This window comes from Tursiops truncatus, chromosome 19, assembly GCF_011762595.2.
Source record: "Tursiops truncatus isolate mTurTru1 chromosome 19, mTurTru1.mat.Y, whole genome shotgun sequence".
NCBI classification, from domain to species: Eukaryota; Metazoa; Chordata; class Mammalia; order Artiodactyla; family Delphinidae; genus Tursiops; species Tursiops truncatus.
The window spans coordinates 51,386,865-51,407,039 of NC_047052.1; the positions used below are offsets into that span (position 1 = coordinate 51,386,865).

General features: G+C 57.5%; 3 protein-coding genes across 3 annotated transcripts; 1 reads left to right on the top strand and 2 right to left on the bottom strand.

The window, feature by feature from the left end:
- Positions 1-1,414: 1,414 nt before the first annotated feature.
- On the bottom strand, positions 1,415-2,445 carry PTH2 (parathyroid hormone 2). The gene is made up of 2 exons (XM_033844569.1): positions 2,327-2,445; positions 1,415-1,827 (listed from the first exon to the last, which is right to left on the bottom strand). The coding sequence occupies exons 1-2, from the start codon at positions 2,443-2,445 to the stop codon at positions 1,653-1,655; spliced, it is 294 nt and encodes a 97-aa protein (XP_033700460.1). The 3' UTR covers positions 1,415-1,652.
- A 2,491-nt stretch (positions 2,446-4,936) lies between these two features.
- On the top strand, positions 4,937-7,510 carry GFY (golgi associated olfactory signaling regulator). The gene is made up of 4 exons (XM_033843977.2): positions 4,937-5,384; positions 5,530-6,258; positions 6,532-6,705; positions 7,163-7,510. Exons 1-4 carry the CDS (start codon positions 4,937-4,939, stop codon positions 7,360-7,362), a joined length of 1,551 nt encoding a protein of 516 aa, XP_033699868.1. The 3' UTR covers positions 7,363-7,510.
- A 181-nt stretch (positions 7,511-7,691) lies between these two features.
- On the bottom strand, positions 7,692-18,675 carry SLC17A7 (solute carrier family 17 member 7). Its single transcript, XM_033845127.2, has 12 exons — positions 18,177-18,675; positions 13,761-14,013; positions 12,696-12,814; positions 12,297-12,411; positions 12,130-12,217; positions 11,775-11,861; positions 11,541-11,683; positions 10,740-10,889; positions 10,433-10,565; positions 9,669-9,779; positions 9,345-9,472; positions 7,692-9,107 (listed from the first exon to the last, which is right to left on the bottom strand). Exons 1-12 carry the CDS (start codon positions 18,623-18,625, stop codon positions 8,814-8,816), a joined length of 2,070 nt encoding a protein of 689 aa, XP_033701018.1. The 5' UTR covers positions 18,626-18,675; the 3' UTR covers positions 7,692-8,813.
- Positions 18,676-20,175: the final 1,500 nt, after the last annotated feature.

The window sequence follows — 20,175 nt, forward strand, 5'->3', positions numbered from 1 at the left end:
TTCAGAGCCATGTTTCTTTGTAAAATTTGGCCAACTCCAGATAGTTGTAAGGAATAAATACAGTTATTCATTGTTCAGTATTTCTGAATAACAGGGAAACAGGCCACATCCCACAGCCTAACGGCCAATTAGGGCGCGGTCCGCCTGTCGGAAATGCAAATTACGGGAGAGCTTGCCAATCACCAAGCGCCAGCCCCGCCCCCTTTCCCCACGTCGACTCGCCCAGCTCCACCCTCTTCTCTAGGCCAATCAGAGCGCAGTCCGTGCGAGCTGCGCCATGGGAGCTAGGTTCAGAAACCTCGCAGTGCAGTTAAGGGAGTGAGTTGCCATGGTCACCACTGAGGGGCGGGGCGGAAGGGCTGGCCGAGGAGAGAGAGAGACCGGGGGGGGGGGGGGGGGGGGCGGGGAGAGAGAGAGAGAGAGAGAGAGAGAGAGAGAGAGAGAGAGAGATTGATTCTGATTGGCTGCTTCCTTACTTCCTTCACCGGTGGGCCAGGTGTTTCCCCGCCTCCGTCCCGTGTCTCCAGGAGCCTAATGCCTTTCTCCTTTCTCCTCTCCTCCCGCCCCGACCAGGCGCCCCAGTGGTCTCCAGGGAGGCGCGCAGTTAGAAAACCCTGAAGAAACTGCTGCAGGCTGCTGCAAGAGAGGCAGAAACCCTTCTCTATTTTTTATTTTATTTTGGGGGGCTGCGGCCCCGTGGCTTTCGGGATCTTAGTTCCCTGACCAGGGATTGAACTCGCCCCAGCAGTGAAAGCGCCGAGTCCTAACCACTGCATCACCAGGGAATTCCTGGAAACCCTTTTCTAATAATGTGTTTTGCTTCCAGAAGGGCGTACTTAAGTCTTCTAATGGTGTATCTGGTTTAATCCTCAAAATAATGAGGGAAAGGAGGCTGGAAGGTTAGAAGCCGTTCCCAATACCACACAAGTAGGTTTAGGGGAACCTGGTTTTGAATGGCAGATGCATCTCCAGAGTCCCCCCATCGCCGCCCCCCCCCAACTTTCCACTGCGCCCAAAGAGAAGTCGGGAAGTGATGCGAGAGCGGAAAAAGAGAAATTCAGAGAAAATGAGAGCCGGGAGAGAGACGAAGACCTAAAAGAAGAAAGAAAGAAAGAAAAAAAAAAGACACGAAGGAGTCAGGCAGAGAAAAAAGAAAGTGATTAAGAATGGAAGGAAGAGTTTTAGGCAGAAAGAAGAGTCGAGAGAGGAGACAGAGATTCCCCAGAAGGCCGGGAAGCCATGAGGGTGAAAAAGAAGTATAGAGACTCAGAGAAGGACAGATACCCAGAGAGCAACAGAGACCCAGAGAAAGGGGCAGTGACTCGGAGGGGGACAGAGACCTGGGAGGTTACAAAGAACAAGAGGAGAAGGGGACAGAATCGGGGATGGGGTGGGAGCAGATATGCGAGTGGAGAGGAACAAAGGCACAGAGTGAGAGGAAAGGACAGAGCTGGGGCGGTAGTGCAGAGAGAGACAGGATGAGTAGAGGGAGAGATGAGAGAGGGAACTGGAGGTAGACGCCACCGTGCACACACACACACACACACCCTCCCGCTACACACACACACACACACACACACACAGAGGCGCAGGAAGGAGGCGCAGTCCCGACGCACAGCAGGGTCTTTATTAAGGTGGGGCGAACGGGACGTTCAGGGCGCGTCCAGCACCAGCAGCTTGTGCATGTAGGAGTTCAGCCAGTGGCGGCGCTCTAGGGCGGCCAGCAGCCGCGCGCGCTCTCGGAAGGCCGCATCGTCCGCCAGCGCCAGACTCCGACGCGACTGGGGGGTGGCCGGAACCGCCCAAGCCCGGCTGGGGGTGTGGAGTCTGCCGGGAGATGGAAAGAGGCGGTTTCCATGTGTCCGGGCCCGCCGCCCGCCACCTGTCCTCCCCGCGGTCTAACTCGAAGCCCTGTTACTGCACTGTCTGTGGAGTGGCTCAGTCTCTGTCCCCTGTCTCTCTGTTTCTCTGTGTGGGTCTCCGTCTCTGTGTTCACCACGTTCGGAGCCTCCTGAGTACAGAGACTGAGTCTGATGCACCTGTCCGGCCCCAGCGCCCTGCGCATGCCTGGCACACACCAAGACCCAATAAACGTTGCTCAAGGAACAAACCCGTTCCTGCTTCGGCTCCTTTCAAGTCTCTCAAAGCCTTCCTCAGAATCCTTGTGTATCTCTTTGTCTTGCTGATTCCCTGTCCACCCCCCATCTCTGTCCTCTCTCTGGGTCTCTGTTCCCCCTTTCTGAGTCTCTGTTCCCCATTCTCTTTGGGTCTCTCCCCACCTCTCTGAGTCCGCACCCTTCCTGGGAGACCTGGATGTCCTACGTACCTGAAGACCCCCGCGGGAGGCAGGGCGGCTCCTGAGGCGGTGCGGTGGCCCCAGGACACAAGTAGCAGCAGCAGCAGCAGCCGTGCTCGGGGGCTCCTGGGTACCTGGCGGGTCTCCATCACCTGTGGAGAGACAGGAAAGAGCTCAGTGAGGCCCGCGTCCTGGCCCAGAACCCCGACCCCACCATCCACCCACCCCCTGCAGCCCGTTTGCGGGGCCCCCTACCGCGCAGTGGGTTCCGGCAGTGAGGCTGGCAGCCCCCTTATATCGCCTCCACAACCCCCGCAGCGGGCAGTGACGCAGACCAGGGGGCTGGGGGCGCCAGGTCACCCCCCCACACCGGCTCATTAGGAGCCGCCAGCGATAATGAGGAGCCGGGGGTGGGGGCCCCGCCGCTGCCTTAGCGGCCACCCACTAATTGGGACCAGGAGCTGGGACCTGAAGAGAATTGGGAGGGGGAGAGACAGACAGAGAAGTGGACACAGGGGGTGTGTCAGAGGGATAAAAATAGAGACCGGCGGAAGGACCATCAGAGCAGAAGCCAGAGACACAGAGAGAGAAAGAGAGACAGGGGGAAGCAGCAGAAGAGGGACTGATGGGGAGAAGCAGAGACACAAAGAGATGAAGTAACCATGACAGGGAAGGACAAAGACAGAATGACAGAGAAAAAGGAAGAGAGGAAGAAAGGGAGCAACAGAGGAAGAAAGAAGGGAAAAGGAAGGAAGAGAGAAAAGAGAGGGAAAGGGACCAAGAGAGCCAGCTAGAGATGGAGGAATGAGGGAAAGAGGACTCAGAACGACAGGAAATGGAAGGACAGCCAGCCTGGGCAGAGAGGTCCAGAGATGAATCCAGACAGTGAAAAAACCAGAAAGAAAGGGTGAGAAATGGGGGGAGAGGGTTGGTAGGAGAAAGCGAAGGATATGTGTGGGGGGAGGGACGGTGAAGGCAGGTATAGTGACAGGCAAAATCAGGAAAGTCTTAGAGACGCTGCAAAGAGGGGAAAGAGACAGACAAGGACCCTGACTACCCTGAGGATGTGTCCAAGCCCTTCCCAGGGAGGAACTTGAGGGAGTTGTGAAGATAAGGCCCAATCCCCCTAACACTGGCTCTTAAGACGGTGCTGTCTACACAATGGAATGGTAGGCAAAGGTTGGGAAGTCCCAAAGGGCAGTAGCAATCTGAATCTCTGATTGACAGGACATGGGAACCTAGACTCCTAGTTCCCCAGAGAGGAGGGGAACAGAGCCTGGCTCTGGGAAACTGGATTCCTGGATCTGAGGGGAGAGGTCTGAGGGTCCTGACTCCTGGCTCTTGAAGTGGGAGGCTACCCGAATCCTGGATTCTTGGGTTTGGGTGTAGGAGAGGGCAGAAGGCTGGGACTCTTGGCTTCACAGGGAGGAGAGCTTGGTTGGGCCACATCCCTCCACCAAATGATCCAGTCCCTAACTCCCTTCCCCGCTCCAGAGACAATGTCCCTTATCTCTGTCCCTTTAAAAGTTCAAACCTGTTGCTAGGCTCCCAGGATCCCCAGGGTGGGGGTCAGGTGCGTCATGTGCACCCCTGGGACCCTACCTCCTGCCGCCCTGCGCAGAGCCATTCTGCAGCATTCACTGATCTCTGCATTCAGCTCTGCTCACCTGTTGTTATCTTGGACCCCACTGAGCAGGTAAGAGACCCCAAACCCCAAGTGACGCTGTCTCATTTGGGTGTACGCCCACCCCACCTCCACCTGACCACAGACCTAGGCATCTCTGCCCCAGACCAGCCCCTGAGACCTTGAGATCCCAGCTCCATCCTCAATAAACAGAGACCTGAGTCCTGCCCCACAGCTCTTTCCTCCTGAAGGCTGAGGAATCCAGACCCTTACACACCTATCTCCAGAGTTCCCAATTTCCTTCTAACTCAGGACCCAAGAGTTCCAGACACCCATTTCATTCCTCCCCTGTAATCCAGCCCCCCTCCAAGCTTTGCTCCCTCAAAATTCTAGGCATCTGAACCTTCAAGCCTCTCTTTTCTAAAGAATTAGGAATTTAGACCCACATTTAGGGCCCTCCACCCTCTGGGAGCCAGGAGGCTGAACCCCCAGCAGCCTTCTTGACCAGGATCCAGGAGTCTCCCTCCTCCCCCAGTGACAGGCATTTAGGCCCCCTCCTCCCTCAAATCCAGGCGTTCAGGACCCCAGCCCCCAGGCCTTCCTTCTGAGCCTCCTCTAATGTAAACAACTGTTGAGTCAAGGTGTCCCCAGGGCCCTTGGAGAGGAAGAAATCCCCTGTTCCCCTCAGAGGTCTACACCCTTCGAAGCCGAAGTCAAGGAGGTCTGGGGGCTTGGAAAGGTGTGTTTCTTTCCCAATTTTCCTGGGACCCCTTAGGGAAACAGATAAGGAAATTTACTGCGACTCCCAAGAAGCCCTGCGTCTCAGTCTCCCTTAGCTACGGCGGCTACGGCCTCACAGCCTTCAGGGAGTTGCAGGTGGCTTCTTTCCCCGGCGCCCCGAGCTGGGCGGAGACGCGGTCTACCTGGGCGTGGCCTCCGGCGTCGCCTCCCTGGCGACTTCTGGCTTTAACCCCTTCCTTCCCGCTCTCCCACTGCTACAGGTAAATTCCAGAGCTATGAAATCCTTCAGCCCGATCCTCTTGCTTCTCGTCTTTCTCTTCGCCTGGCTGGGTTCCAAGGCTGCCCCTTGGGCCTCACCGCCTGAGGGTTCCGACTTCTCGCGGATAGACCACCCCTCTCAGCCCTCCCCTCCTGCATCTGAAAATTCCACTCTCAATGGGCCTAACCCAGAATCCCCCAGGACGGCTTATCCTGAGCCCTGCAAGACACCTCATGCGGTTTCCCCTGAGCCCTCCCCCCTTGAATTCACTGAGACCCCCAACACTGACCTCCGAGAAAGCCCAAACCCTGACCCTCCTGACCCCAAACCTAACTCACTCAACACCTCAGTATCAGAATCCCTGGACATCCTCCAAATTAAACCCTCCAAAATGACATATCCAGAACCTTCTGAGACCCCCAAACCTGACCCAACTGAAATTCCACACACAGAATTCCCTGAGACCCCCAAACCTAATTCCTTCAAAATTTCACACCCAACATTTCCTGAAACCCCAAACACCGACCCTACCCATACTCCACACCAAGAATTCCCAGAGATTCCCAAATGTAACTCCACTGAAATCTCACCCACAGAATCCCATGAGACCCCCAAAACCTAATTCCTCCAAAACTTCACACCCAGAATTTCCTGAAACCCCAAACACTGCCCCTACACAAACTCCACACCAAGAATCCCCAGAGATTTCCAAACATAGCTCCACTGAAATCTCACATGCAGAAGCCCCTGAGATCCCAAATCCTGACCCCACCAAGACCTTTGACCCCAGATCTCCGGAGACCCATGACCCTGACACCACTGAAAACCCAAATTCTGAATTCCTCCAGACACTCCATCCTGACCCTACCGAAACCCCCCACCCAGCGTCTCATGTAGGCCACAATCCCAACCCCACTGAAATTCCCCAAACAGAATTCCCCACTCCCGCCTACCAAGATGCAACAGAGATTCTCCCAGCCTCTGATCCTGAGATCTCCACTAGTCTTCCCCCAGAAACACCTACACCCTTCAAGGAAGAAGTTACTGCCCTAAATGAGCTGCCCCTGAATCCCAAATCAGAAACCCTTGCAGCCACCCAGCCCGACGCCCTTAAATTGCCCACCTCAGAATCTCCTGGGGCCGTTGATCTGAAAGTCCCCCAGAACTCTAGCCCTAAAGGGCCCGACGCCCTTCCTCCCTCAGCCCAGACTGTGAGGTCCCCTGCTCCTCCAGGGCCCCCCAGTCAGCCGGCCCCTGTCACTCCGCGGGCCCCCCAGCGGCGCAGCCGAGGTGAGAGAGTCAACACTGTCATCGTGGTGGAGCGAGTGAAGGAGACTGGTGAGGGACTAGGGCCCGGACTCCTCGGTCTGAGGGAGGAGGGCCCTGGCAGCCGGACTCCTGGGTCGAAAGGATGAGAAGGCTGTAAGCCCCCCTTCGGAGTCTGAAGTGGGGAGGAGGCTGAGGGCTGGTACTGCAGGGTCTGAGGGAGGAGAGACTGGGGGCCGGGGCTCCCGGATCCAAGGAAGGAGGAGGGTGGCATCTGGATTCCTGGGTCTGAGGGTGGAGGGGGCTAGGAGTTTAGACTGCTGTTCCTGGGCCTCCTTCCTTCAGGCGTGACCCTGGTGGGGCGTCCCCCGGGCGAGGCAGGCGGGGCCCTGTGCCTATTCCTCGCCGGGACCGGGCTGCTTATTGGCATTTTCCTGCTCCTGTGGTGTCTCTACCGCCGGGCGGCTCGACACCGGCCCTTCGCACACCACCGGCTCCCAAACGACGGAGATGAACCGGGTGAGCCACCCCTGTAGCGTCCCGTTCCTTGAATGCCTGCACGTTTCCTTAACCTGGTTTCACCTGGCACTTCAGGGCGCCCTACCTAAAAGTACAGGTCCCCATCCAAGGTCAGTAGAAGCCCTGAACCCTCCAGGGTCAAGTTCTGCCCCCCAATCTTCTGAAATTTCACACACACATGTCCAGTTCCGCCCCCAGCCCAGCCGGGAGTTGCCGCACGCTCGGAGCCGCAGTTCCCTACAAGGCCCGCCCCTTCCCCCTCCAGGAGCGCGGCAGGCCCCGCCCCTGCTGCGTGGACGCCGCGCCCCCTCGTCTATTCAGGGGTCCTTTAATTCGAAAACCCCGCTCCAATGGAAGGTCGGAATCCTCTTCCCTGTCTCCTCATTGGCCAGCGGCTCAGGAGAGGGGACAGGCCCCCTGTCAGCCTATGGATGACCTCGTTCCTTTGTCCCCACAGTTATGCATTTGGATGCCCCGAAGGACCCCTACAACCTCTACTTTTATGCGCCGGACGCCTGGGTCCCTTCACACATCGCTACCAAGCAGCCACTGCCCACCCCCCCACTGCCACCCAAGCTGCCTCCGCCGTCCCGCGGGGGCCGCCCCCAGCGCCTGGAACCTCTCTCCCCCTCCACGCTCCCCAACAACTTCGTGTGAGCCCGTCAAGACCTGCTCCTTCCCCAGACGGAGGAAGGACCCAGAGGTCCTGTCCTCCTGGCCTGCTTTGCTACATAGGGGTCCTCTAGGATAGAGGGTCCTACACGCAGAGATAGATGCTTTAGATATCAGTGGAAAACATATTCTGAGGACGAATAAATCACGTGTTCCCACAGCTAGACAACTCCTCTGGCCTAAGTCCTGGGGGAGGAGAGTGGTTGGGGTCCTAGAATCCCGGATGTGAGGAGGGAGGAGGCTGGGGGCCTGGACTCCTGGGTGTCAGGGAGAAGCATGTTGGGGACCCCCAAGGCCAATGACGACTGGGTGTGTACACCAAAGCATTTTATTGGGAGAGGGGCAGGGCAGGATTTACAATCACAGAGACAGAGACACAAAGACACAACCCTGCCCCGGGGAAAAGCACCCCTTTTCCCCAGCCCCATTCCCTTTCCTGGGATTCTGTGACTTCTCCTATGTATGTTCCCCAAATTCTAAGCCGAAATAGGGGAATCTGAGAGGGGAAGGATCCCAGATTTGGAGTCATTTAGCCCCTGAGGGAGGCAACAAATGGCCACTGAGAAAATGAGGGCAGTTTGAAACCACCCAGAAGAATAAAGTGCAAGGAATTGGGGGGAAGAGGAGCGTCTTGAAACCACCATGGGAAAGTTCAATGCCGGTGGCTTCAAACCATTGAGTTGATGGACTTGAGCAGCCACTATTTAGACCTGAAAACCGTGTCAGAAAAAGTGCATGGGAGTGAAGAGAGGCATATTGTTAAAACTGCCATTTTGGTTGTTTCCCTAGGTATTGTGCTAAGCTAGGGAGAAGGTCTTGGGGAATTTGGTGCTGCAGCAGAATATGCTGGTGGAGGGAGGGGTGAAGCGGGGGGGGGGGGGGGGGGTGCTTGAAACTGCCATTTCCCCTCAGAAACGCTGGTGAGAATCAATCCCTAGTATGGCAGGGATGGGTGATTAGGTAAACCAACTTGGAAAATGCAGAATAGAGTTGGGAGAGATTTGAAACTTCTAGAGGAAGACCTTGAATTTTTCTGAAAGGGGAGGGGGGGCTGAGTAATCTCAGGGCTTAGCCTGAGAGTCCCTGGGGTTCAAGGAAAGGGGGAGGTGCCCAAAACCACAAGAGAGAGTGAGAGATTGAACGGTCCATTCAAATAAAGCCCTGAAAGGAGAGATTTGAAACCACTGAGGCAGAAAAAGTGGAGAAGGGAACCTTTAGGGGAATTTGGGTATCCTTGAAACTGCCAGTCTGCAGCTTCACTACCCCTGAGAGGCATTTGGGAGGGGAAGAGGATTTGACAGCACTGGGAACAAGGGAGAGTGCTTCTTAGGCCTGAGGCAGGACAGAGAGGACTGGGGTTCCTTGACACTGTCACTCAGGCCAGAGATGTGTGGAATGGAGGTCCTGGAAACTGCCATCCAGTGGGAGGCACGTGGTCAGTAGTCCCGGACAGGGGGTGGGGGTCTTGGGGGTTGAACTGTGCTGTGTGTAGCTCCGTAGGAGGGAGGGGGAGCAGGGGGTGCCCCGGGGGGCTCAGCTTCATCCTCCATTTCGCTTTCATCACTGCCAGCCAGCTGGTCGTGGCCAACAAAGCCACATTTCTCTTCGCTCATCTCCTCAGGCTCCGCCCACGGCTGCTTCTCTCCGGAAGCGAAGACCCCGTAGAAGATAACTCCTCCATAGTGCACCAGGGAGGCAATGAGGAACACATACTGCCACTCCTCCCGAGTCTGGGGAGGGGACAATGGTGAGGTGAAGTCAGAGGACAGAGAAACAGGAGGTGGAGAGAGAACCTGAGTGGGGCGGGGTGGGGGGGAGGGAGGCCCAGAGAAAGGGAGACCGAGATCCAGAAACAGGCTGAAAGAGACCCAGAGAGGGCAGGGATGGAGCCCAGGGAGGGTGATGCACGTCAGGAAGGTAATATACACAAATTTGGAGGGCAAGTGGGCCAGGGCCCATGCACGGACCTTGTGCTTAGTCATGGCACCCACGATGATGGGGCACACCATGCCGGACAACGTGCCCACGCCGTTGGAGATGCCCATGAGGATGCTGGCATAGCGCGGGGCGATGTCCAGGTGGTTCACGTTGAACCCTGGCGAGGCGAGCCAGGAGAAGTCACAGCCGATTCTCGCTCGAGTGACTCCTCCCCCACCCCTACCTCCCCCCTCCCCGCCGTTTTGCTCTTTCGAGTCAACCTTTTGCGAGGCTGGGAAGTCCCCTTCCTGAGCCAGGAAGTTCCCCACAGAGGTGACCAGAGTTCCCCCAAGGGGCGGATCGGCGGTTCTCACCGGAGATGGCGAAGCCGCTGAAGCCCACTGCGAGGACCAAGAAGGAGATGGCCACGCCCTTGGAGTGCGAGTAGCCGACCACCAGCAGCAGCGTGGCTTCCATGCCAAAGCCTATAGAGAGCCGCTTATCTGAGCGCAGGCCGCCCCACGCCTCTCCAGACCCGTTCCCGCCGCAGCCGACCCCTATTCGCCCCAGTCTGGGCATTTCCACGCCTGTCCCTGGCTTTGTTCCCCATTCTGTCCGCGCCCGCCCTAACCAAGCCCTCACCTCCCCAGTGCCTGGCCCTTGACCACGCGCACAGGTTCGCCGCCCCGACCTGGCCCTCCGTGGCCCCACCCACTGACTAGGCCACGCCCTGAAGACGCAGGGTCCAGGCCCCACCCAGGCACCTTCGCACCTTCCCTCTCTGTCCCTATTCATTACACTCTGACCTTTGTCTCTCCAGGTCCCCCCTCTTCATCACCCAGTTCCCATCCCAGCCTCGTATAAACCCCGTCCTTCCAGACCCAACGTGGTCTCGCCTTTGCTCCACCTGGACGGCCATACCTGCCTTGCCCTTCTACCCCTCGGCCCCTGAGGCTGCCACCTGCCATTCTGTTCCAGCCAAGTCTGGTCTTACTCTGGCTCAGCCTTTTTGGACGCGCCCCTGTGCACGCCCTCTGACCTCTGCCCCTTCCCCAGAGTCCGGCCCCCTAGATCTGCCCCACGGCGCTCTGCCCCTCCCAGGCTGTCCCAGACCAGATCCAGGCCCCGCCCCACTCACCCCCACAGTTCATCAACTTGCGCACGTTGGTGGTGGACATGATGCGGCGGCTCCTGAGGAAGTCAGCGATCTGGCCTCCAATGGGCACGATGATAGTCATGACCAGGTGAGGCAGCGCTGACACCAGGCCCACCTGCGCCAGCGGGTGTACAGGGAGGGGGCTCAGGGGACACGGGCCCGGGGTCTCCACGGCTCAGGTACCACTGGCTCCTCCCTGTGCCCCGTTCCAACCCCTTGGGATCCAGGTCCCTCTCCTTCTCCCCTCAACCCCCGCCGCTCCCTCAGCATCCTCCTTTCTGGGCCCAACCTTGCTGATCTCAAAGCCGAACACTTCTTCGAAGTAGGCGGGCTGGGAGATAAGAAGCAAGTAGAACGTCCAACTGCGGCAGAAGTTGGCCACGATAATGGCGTAAACTGGCATGGACGTGAAGAAGCGCCGCCAGGGTGTGTTAAACTTCTGTGGTGGGCGAGAGGAGGGACGGCTAAGACAGAGAGCAGGGCTGGGCGCTCTCCGTGTCCCTATAGGGCTCCCGCTGTAGTCCCGCAGAGACCCAGGTTTCCCGATCTCACTAAAACCTCCAAGGACGCAGGGTCGCCAGCCTGACCACGTCCCCATGGGAACGTTGGCGTCCTAGCCTCACAGTAACACTTCAGGGATGCAGGGGTCCCGACTCTACAGTGGCCCTCAGGTTGGCAGGTGTCCGGAGACCACGATGACCTTCAGAGACTCATAAATGTGGACCCAAGAGTCTCTTTCCATCCAATTACGCCCCCTAATTCTAGCCTCACCCACCCCAAGGTCTAAGCAAAACCTCACATTCTAATCCGCCTCTGCAGGTTTAATCACGCCCATCAGTGGTTCCGCCCACCTGGCCACCTCGCCCTGCCCTCAGCACCTGCTATTGCCGTTCTCTCCGGGCTTTAACCCCGCCTCCTAGGTTCTAGCTCCATCCACCTTGCGTTCCCATCAAGTCTCCTCTAAATGTCTATGGAAGCCCACCAAGATCTACATGCAGTGCGGGTTCAAAGCCCATTTTTTTCCTGCGTCCCCGCCTCGATATCTGTCCTCTCCCCACCACGCCCCCGCCCCGCAGGTTTGGGCCCGGACCGTGACGGGGTTCATGAGTTTGGCGCTCTCGCCGATGGCGTCCTCGATGTACTTGCGCTCCTCCTCGGAAATGCTAGGGTGCAGCGCCGGAGACTCGTAGGAGACAAGCAGCCAGAACAGGTACCAGAATATCCCGAAGCTGCCTGGGGGGGTCAGGAGGGGGATGGAAGCGAGGTGACGACCGGCCTCTCTCTGCCCCAGCGCCACCCGGACCCAGGCGTCCGGGCCCCTCACCGTAGACGTAGAACACAGAGCTCCATCCTGAGTACTGCACCAGGACCCCGGCGAGAGGCATCGCGACCACTGCCCCAGCATAGGAACCTATGGGGGATGATACAGGATGGAGAAGAGTCCCATTCTCCCTCAAATGCAATAGAGCGGATTCCCAGCCCCCACCTTTCTGGGACACAGATGCACAGGCCACAGCCCCTCCTCCCTCAGATACTTCAGTCTGGGTCACCAGCCCCCTCCTCTCTCAGACCCGGGAGTCCAAGCCCTCAATCCCCTCCTTCCTCAGACCTAAGAGTCCATACTCCAGCCCCCTACATCCCCAGACTCACAAGGCTGGATCCCAGCCCCTTCCTCTCACCGCAAAAGGCTGTTGTTGCCAGGCGACTCCGCTCTAAGGGCGGGGCCCATTTGCTCCAGATCCCGTGGCAGGCGGGGTACGTGACCCCCTAGGGAGGAGAAAGCCAAAGTCAACGAGAAGAGGCGGAGCTAGAACGGCGGCGGGGGTCATAGGGGGCGGAGCTTTACCTCTACCAACCCCTGCAGGATCCTCACGAAGATGACACAGCCATAGTGGACACGGGCAGCCGAGGGGATCAACATGTTTAGAGTGGAGGTAGCCACAATAGCAAAGCCAAAAACCCTGATAGGAAGAGTTCGTGGTCCGAGAAAAGAGTCCAGCTATCCCGCCATACCTAGGATTCTGCCCTTTCCTCCCACAGCAGGCGAGGCCCTGCGCCCCCCGAACCCCAGGCCCCACCTTCTCTGTGACCCCCACCTTCCACAATCACAAGCCCCGCCTTTCTCTAGGACCCCGGTCCAGAACCCAGGCTCCTCCCATTTTCCCGGAGTCAGACCCCAAATGCAAGGCCAAACCCTCTAGCTCCACCCACACTCTGCCGCCCACTTTGAGACCCCACCCCATACCTGTTGGCTGCGAATTTTTGGCAAATAAATCCTCCAGGAATCTGGGTGACAATGTAGCCCCAGAAAAAGGAGCCGTGTATGAGGCCAACAGTCTCTGGATCCCAGGTGAACTGAGCTTGCTGTGGGCCAAAAGTCACATCAAACCAGCGTCTCTGCCCCAGGTTCTGCTCCTCCACCAATCAGCACCCACAGACAGTCCCTCATCCAATCAGCAACAAGGATCCCCTCTCGCCTTCAAAACACCTGCCAATCAGATCTCGTGCCACCTACCCCCAATTCTACTCCTCCATGTTGCTGGGACCGCACTACCTTAGCAGTGGGGCCTGTTGCTGCCTAGAAGCCTAGCTCTGCCTGTTTCCCTGTCTCAGGGTCCCTTCTCTGAATGTCTAGGGGCCCATATATGGGGGTGGGGATTCTTTCTCCACTTTTAACCAATGTACAAACCGTTTGCTGATTGACCAGGATGGGGTCTAGGCAGGGACAAGAAGTAGCCAAAGGGTCGGGCCTGATTGGAAGGGAACAAGGGGTGGGTAGGCCACAGCCCAAATCAGGAATTTTTTTCTGAGGCAGGGTCATGGCCTATACCGAAATTAAAATAGGGAGAAAGTCTGAAATGAGGCGGGGCTTTAGGTAACGACCAGAGCAGATAGGGGAGGGATTTAAGCAACGGTGGAACTTCAGAAAATCCAGAATCAAAATTCACGGTGGAGCCTGAGTTGCGCCTGGGATTAAGATGCAACACTGGAACAGTTGTGGGACGCAGGTGTAGTAAAGTTGCTAGGAGGCCCAAAATGGAGCAGGGGCAACACATAGGGAACCTAATGACTGGCAGTCTGCATTTTGAAATCAGAGACCTGAAACAAATAGGGGCGGAGGTTCATTTAGATAGGGGCGGGGCTTAGGAAGGGAAGAGCCCCGAGATGAGATGGAGCTGAGGGGGCAGCACAAATGGGCGGGGCTACTCAGGCTGTGGTGTGGAAGGGGCGTGGTGTGGGCGGGTGTGACGTCATCAGAGGGCGTGGGCAGTGTTATCAGCAGCCTGAGGTAGCGCCCGCCCTGAGCTACCTGCACCACCACGTGGCCCCCGCGGTGGGTCGTGCTGTTGTTGACCATGGAGACAATGGCCACGCCCAGGTTGCAGCGGATGCCGAAGCTGATGCAGAAGCCCAGGCCGCTCATGATGGCGATAATGTAGCGGCGAGGGAGACCAAAGCAGGTGCAATCCACGACCGGCGGGTCCCGGGTCTGCGTCGTCACCGGGCGCCCATCAGCACTCAGCTCCAGCGTCTCTGCACCTTCCTGCCGCTTCTCCAGAAGACTGAGAGGCAGCAAGGGTCAGACACGGACGTCCAGTCCCCAGCCCCCTCCGTCCCCAGCCCCCTCCTCCCATGACACAACAGTCCAGGGCAAAATCTGCTTTTCAAGACCCGGGATTCTAAGCCTGCACGCCCTCTTTTCCCAGAAGTCCAGCCCCTGATTCCCTTCTTCCCCCTCTGGATCCAGGAATCTGGACCTCGGTCTCAATTTCCCTCAGATGAGGAATTCGCACCCCCAGGCCCTTCCTCCCTAAGACTCGAGTGGGGAACTCCTCAGTTCCTTTCTCCCCCAGCCATGTCACCTCTTGACTCAGTTGTTTTAGACCCAGCCTACCCTTTGCGATCCAAAACCCTGTGACCCCAGCCCTCCCCGCCAAGGTCCAGAGACACACTCCAGCCCCCTCTTCCAGATATGAGCCTGTTTGAGGAAGCAAAAGGCGCTAAGGAGATGCTTCAGCAAAGGTGTCCAAAGAACAGATGCTTCTCAGCCACGTCTGCTATATATACGGTCCCCCCTCCTCCCCTGCCCCCTGTGGCACGCCCTTCCCTGCTTCCAGGCACCAGTTGTGGGCCTGACATCCAACTGACTCCATTCAGCCACTGAAAGCCCATTCCCAGGGATTGGGGGTGCAGAGATGTCCAGGGCACTGGAATCCAGCAGCCCAGCTGGATATCCCTGGAGAGCCTTGAGTTCAGGCTGTCAGCCTAGGGGGTAGGGAGGAGGAGTGGTGGGAGGTGTCCTGGCAAGGGACAGATGGCCCTGGTAGGGGGATTGGCTCAGTCCCCAGCGAGGCTCTCGCCCCCGCCTGTTCTGGATCCAGGATTGAGTCTGTGATGACGTATAGGGTACTTGGAGGGCCACCTGAAATCCAGAGAGAGGCTGCAGGGAGAAAGAGGTGCCCTGAGACAGGTGTGGAAAGAGTCAAAGGGAGGGCTACAGAGACAGGGTGGGGAGCGCAGAGGCTGAGAGAAAGAAGGTCAGAGACACAGAGGAAGGAGAGAGACCCAGAGAGAAGGGGACAGATATCCAGACAGAGAGAGACAGACATCCAGTCAAGAAGAGAATAAGACAGGGGCAGACACCCTGAGAGAAGGTGGGGGACAGAACAAAGACCCTGAGAAGGAAAGGGACAGAAACCCAGAGAGGGACCCAAAGTCAGGTAGGGACAGAAACCCAGGAGAGAGAACATAGAGGCAGAGACCCAGAATGCTGAGAGAAAGATGGAGAGACTATAGGAGCGTGAGGAGAGACAGACTAGGGATATGACTTGTGAGGTGCGGCCCCACTCCGAGGCGGGTAGGCAGCCAGGGGATCGGGCTGGATCCCAGGAAAGGGCTAGAACAGATGGAGGCGAGGGAGACTGGGACGGGGGAGGAAAGAACAGCCAGACGGTCTGGGAGGAGGCGGGTGGAAGAGATGAGAACAGCAGCCCTCCCCATCCTAGAACTTAAGGAAGTGGAGGAGGGGGTTAAGAAACAGGGGGTGGGTGGAGAAAACGACGGGGGAGCTGACAGAACCTGGGGGGATGCGGAATGAGACCCTGAGCAGAGAGTTAGAGAGAGGGGAATGGAAGTCCCCAGAACGAATAGCACAGGGTGGTAGGGACTGCCCCCCCATCAGAACAGGCGCGCCAATGAGATTAGAATTGGACCCAGGTTGCTCTCACATGCTATTTGACTCTGAAACTCAAGATATGATTGCAGCCCCTGAAATGTGATATTCATTGCTAATACTAGGACATAGATCTTAGATCAAGGCTTTCTAAACCGAAGGAGGCAGTCTCAGTATTCCATACCTATAAAATGGGGGCAGGAGTAGAATGTGAGGTTACAAAGAGGGAACTTCAAGGTGATATTATCATTTCAGAAGAAGAGAACCAGGGATGTAGAGATGAAGGTGGCCCCAATGCTTCACAGGGGACAAGAACAGAGAGGGGAGACGCTGGATGGGGTCTCTTTCCCTCTCTGGAGGCCTGGAACTCAGGTATAGGGACTTGGTGGTGAGGAAAAGCAGCACTTAGGAGGCAGGTAACCAAAATGAAAACGGTGTCTCAACCTCCCTCTCTGGGTCTCTGCCTCTGCTTCTGCAGATTCTCAGTGCACTCCCCTCTCCCCCCTTCCAGGTCTCTGTCCTCTTATATCCCTTTGGTTCTCCCTTATCTTCCTATTGTACAACTGAGGAGACTGAGGCTCAGGAAGCGGAAGTATCATGTCCAAGGTCACACACAAGAGTAGCAATGGGGCCTGATCACTTCCTGGCCCTCAGCATCACCCCTCCCAAGGCCTGGCTCTCAGAAAGGAGGTATTTTGGCTCCTGTCTCTCCTGTATTCCCCTTCCCCCCCGCCCTTGTCCTTGTCCCAAGTCACCTGGGTTACCGTGTGTTTCCTGGTCTGAGGGAGTTTTCCACCCACTCCAGCATCACTCATCTCGAGGAAGTCTGCAGCCTCCATCCCAGACTTGGTAGGGAGACTGACCTGGGTTCGAATGATGCCATATTTACTCAGCCATTGTTTTCCCCCCCTTTTCCAAGTGTGCCTCAGTTTTCCCAGCTTTGTCTAGAGGATTAAAAGGAATCAGGGTGTTATGTCCAATACAGGGCATTCCCCCCCTCTCGCCAACCATCAAAGTGAACCCCAGGATTCAGATGCTCTTCTGGGCTCAAACTCCTTGGTGACTGTCCTGGTGGGAGCCCTGAACTCTGGGGTCTGTAGGGGCTCAGAAGGCAGCTCAGAGAGGTGACGGTAAGGCAGAGACAGATGGAGAAAAACCCAAACACAGAGAAGCTGAGAAACGGAGACTGAGGGAGAGCGCCTGAGAAACACATCCCTCCCGCTGCCGTCCCCCTTCCCAGCCCCTCCACCAGCACGTCTCTCTCCCTCTCCTGACTTCACACTGATGTATTTTGAGAAACTCGTGAAAGGAGGTGAGAAAAAGGGTGGGGAGGGGCTGGAAGATTAGGAAAAGAAGGGGTGAGGTTATCTCATCTCCCCACCCCTCTCCCATCACTGTCATCCTCCTGCCCCCTCCCTTCTGTCCAGCTTTTTTCCCATCTCTCATGTTACTGGAGGGTGGGGTAATTTTGGAGCTAGGAGGTGATCTGCAGCAAGCAGGACTAGTGTTAGACTTAGAGAAGGACTCGCATGGTCTAGTGAGCTGGTCAATCAAGGATGGGATCAGAGCTGTGGGCCAAGGGGACCCAAGGGTCTGAGGGAATGGCGGCAGGGGCATGGTACTGATGAGGCCATCTCCTCCCCGCACTGTGGCCAGATATTTTTAGGCTTCTCCGCAGCTGAGTAATTTCTCTGACTTGGAGCCAGGGCTGGGGTTGGGGGTGAGGGACTCGGGAGAGGTGTCCAGACTGCTCTGGGGACACCCAGGTCACTGGGGTCATCTCCTTGGCTGGAAGGAGGTCTCTCTGAGCTCTAGCCTGTACCCTTTGGGAACTCTGTCTTACCCCAGGAGCCTAATTTTTGGCCGGCAACTCCCTTCTCCACTAGAGACCCAGGATACCCTGGCTTCTTCCTCCCAGCTTAACTCTCCTCAAGGACAAGGACCAATGGGCCCCAATCCGATTTAGCTTCAGATTAAACCCTCTGAGAGATGGAAACTGACAAACACACAGAGATGGAGAGACCCGGGGTGGAGAAATAAAAACCCAGAGAGGGTCAGAGACCCAAAGGAGAGGGTCAGAGACCCTAGGGCAGGGAGTTGGGGGACAGAGATTCAGAGAGAGAGCGACAAAGACCTAGACAGAGGGGTTGTAGAGAACTAGTGAGAGCAATGGCCAGACAGCGGGACAGACTCAGAGATAAAAGGAAACAGAGACCTAGAGAGAAGGAACAGAGATCTCAAGAGAGGAGCCAGAGAGAAGATAGGTGAACGGAGACCCAGAAGCGGGGGAGGGAGTCAGAGACCCAAACGAGGGGGATATATAATCCCAGAGAAAAGAGCAGAGCCTGGGATGGGGTGGGGCGCAGAAGAATGATGGATGAGACAAGACTAGGGAGAGCGGCGCCGTCGGAGACTGAGGGAGAAAACTGGACAGATGGGTGCCCCCCACCCATGGGTATCGTCTGTCTAGCTGTCCGACTGCGCCCAGGTGGGAATGGGCGTCCTCCTCGGACCCTAGCGCTCTTCCCCGCCCAGGACCCCCACCGTGCTCACCGGTGCAGCCTCCCGAGGGCACGACCCGCCAGCTTCCGAAACTCCTCCTGGCGGAACTCCATGGTGGCTGCCCCTGCTGCTGGTCCCTCCCCCCCCCGCCGATCCCCCCGCCCGCGGGCCCGGGCGGCCGCGTCCGGGTACCCGGGGTCCGCCCCGGCCCGGCCGGCCCCGCAGCTCCGCTCGGGGGGAAGGAGGCTGCGAGTGCGGGCTGTCTGGGGGCTGTCACTGGACTCAGCGTCGGGGGTGGGGTGGGGCAAGGAGAGGCCCCGCCCATCCATGCTAGACCCGGCCCCTTGTATTCTAATCCCGCCCACCTTTCGCAGCTCCCCATGCCGGTTCGTGCCCCGCCCTTCCACTCCAAGACCACGCCTCTGGGTTCTGAACTCACTTGTCTGGGTTGTATCGCCCCCAGTTCTGTTCCTTCCCGGAGTTACTCCCCACTCATCCATCCCCCACCAGCTCCTTCTACCCAAGATTTTCTCTCCTCCCCATCTGAGATTTGCTCCCCCCAATTCATTCCCCCTAATTTCGTCCCCGCATTTTCATCCCCTACAGTTTCATCTTCCTCTGAATTTCCTTTGCGTTTCATCCTCCCAGCCCTATCCCTCCGAATTTCTGTGCCCTTCAGTTCCACATCCTGCCCAGCGCCCTCCATCCCCAGGCCGCCATATCCTCAATTCCAACTTTCTCATTCAGAGGGTTCTTTTCTCATTCAGGGAATTCCTTCCCCCTCCCTAGATTCCAACCCCCATTTCGATACACCCATTGTCCCTTCTAGTTCTTCCCCATCCAGTTTCTTCGCCCTTGACTCCCATCCACCTGTTTCCATTTTCCCCTGTTGAATTTCATGTCCCTCCAGTTCTATTTCCCCTCTAGGCGCATCTCCCCTTCCAATTCCTTCATTTCCGATTTCCTTCCCATCTGGGTTCATCCCTTATAGTTATACTCCCCGCACCCCCAGTTGCTGGTCATTATTCCCTCCCTAGCCTCGGATCTATCTCCACCCTTTGAGTTCTCTCCCCACCCTGAGTTCTGTCCCCACCCCTTGAATTGTGTCCCCTTGATATTTCTTTACCCCTGAGTTCTGTCCCCTCCCCTGGGATCTGTCCCTGCTTTGATTTTTGCCCACACCCCCTGGAATCGGCACCAGGTATACGTTCGTGAGTTCTGTCCCCAGCTACTGAGTCCTCTCCCCGCACCTGCGTTCTGCCCCACCCTTTGGGATCTGTCCCCGCCCCACCCGGGATCTGTCCCCGCCCCCTGATTTCTTACTCCACCCCTGAATTCCAGCCCCGCCCCTCTGGGGTGGAACCTCAACCTGTCTCCAGCCCGCTGGCAGGTCCTGTCCCGCTGCTTTCGCCGCCAGCCCCTCTCTCCGACGCCAGATCCAGGCCCCAGGAGGGTGCTCCTTTCCTCACTGCCTCCCTGGGTCTGGCCAAAAATACATTTGGGATTAAATTTTCATGATGTGACACAGGTCCGCGAGGGAGTGAGAGGGAGCAGCCGGCGCGGCGGGCGGGCGCCACGGAAGGGGTGGCCCGGCAGCCGCTGCCGCTGCAGCCTCTAGCTTTGTCTCGCTGGGCCTCTGAGTGTCACAATTTTGCCTATGTTTGAGAAAACCCCGGATTGCCAGGGAGGAGAGGCTGGAGTCTGGGACTCCTGGGTCAGAGGGAGGAGGGAGCCTGGGGCTCGGACTCCAGAGTCTGAGGGAGGAGTAGCCCGCGGATTCGTCCACACGCGCCACCCTGTGGTGACAGAATCCCCGGTCTGGGTGCGGAGGCGGCGGTCGCGGCTCCGGGCCAGGTGTGAAGGTGGAGCAGATGGTGAGGAGGAAGGAGTGGGAAGGGGGCCCAGCAGCTGCCAAATCCCGGACTTTCGCCGGAACCATCACCATGGAGACCGAGGAAGGCAGAGAGGACCCAGCCCTACACTTTCGGGACCCGGGAATGAGTTCTTCCTCTCACGTAGGGTTCCCGTGCAAACTACAAGTCCCAGCGGC

Coding starts and splice junctions, on each gene's coding strand:
- PTH2 (XM_033844569.1), bottom strand. CDS start 2,445: ATGGAGACCCGCCAGGTACCCAGGAGCCCCCGAGCACGGCTGCTGCTG. Junction 1,828..2,326: donor CCTCCCGCGGGGGTCTTCAG/GTACGTAGGACA, acceptor ATCTCCCGGCAG/ACTCCACACCCCCAGCCGGG.
- GFY (XM_033843977.2), top strand. CDS start 4,937: ATGAAATCCTTCAGCCCGATCCTCTTGCTTCTCGTCTTTCTCTTCGCC. Junction 6,259..6,531: donor GGAGCGAGTGAAGGAGACTG/GTGAGGGACTAG, acceptor TCCTTCCTTCAG/GCGTGACCCTGGTGGGGCGT. Junction 6,706..7,162: donor AAACGACGGAGATGAACCGG/GTGAGCCACCCC, acceptor TTGTCCCCACAG/TTATGCATTTGGATGCCCCG.
- SLC17A7 (XM_033845127.2), bottom strand. CDS start 18,625: ATGGATGAGTGGGGAGTAACTCCGGGAAGGAACAGAACTGGGGGCGAT. Junction 12,815..13,760: donor GGGGCCACGTGGTGGTGCAG/GTAGCTCAGGGC, acceptor TTTGGCCCACAG/CAAGCTCAGTTCACCTGGGA. Junction 9,473..9,668: donor CAGCGGCTTCGCCATCTCCG/GTGAGAACCGCC, acceptor TCGCCTCGCCAG/GGTTCAACGTGAACCACCTG.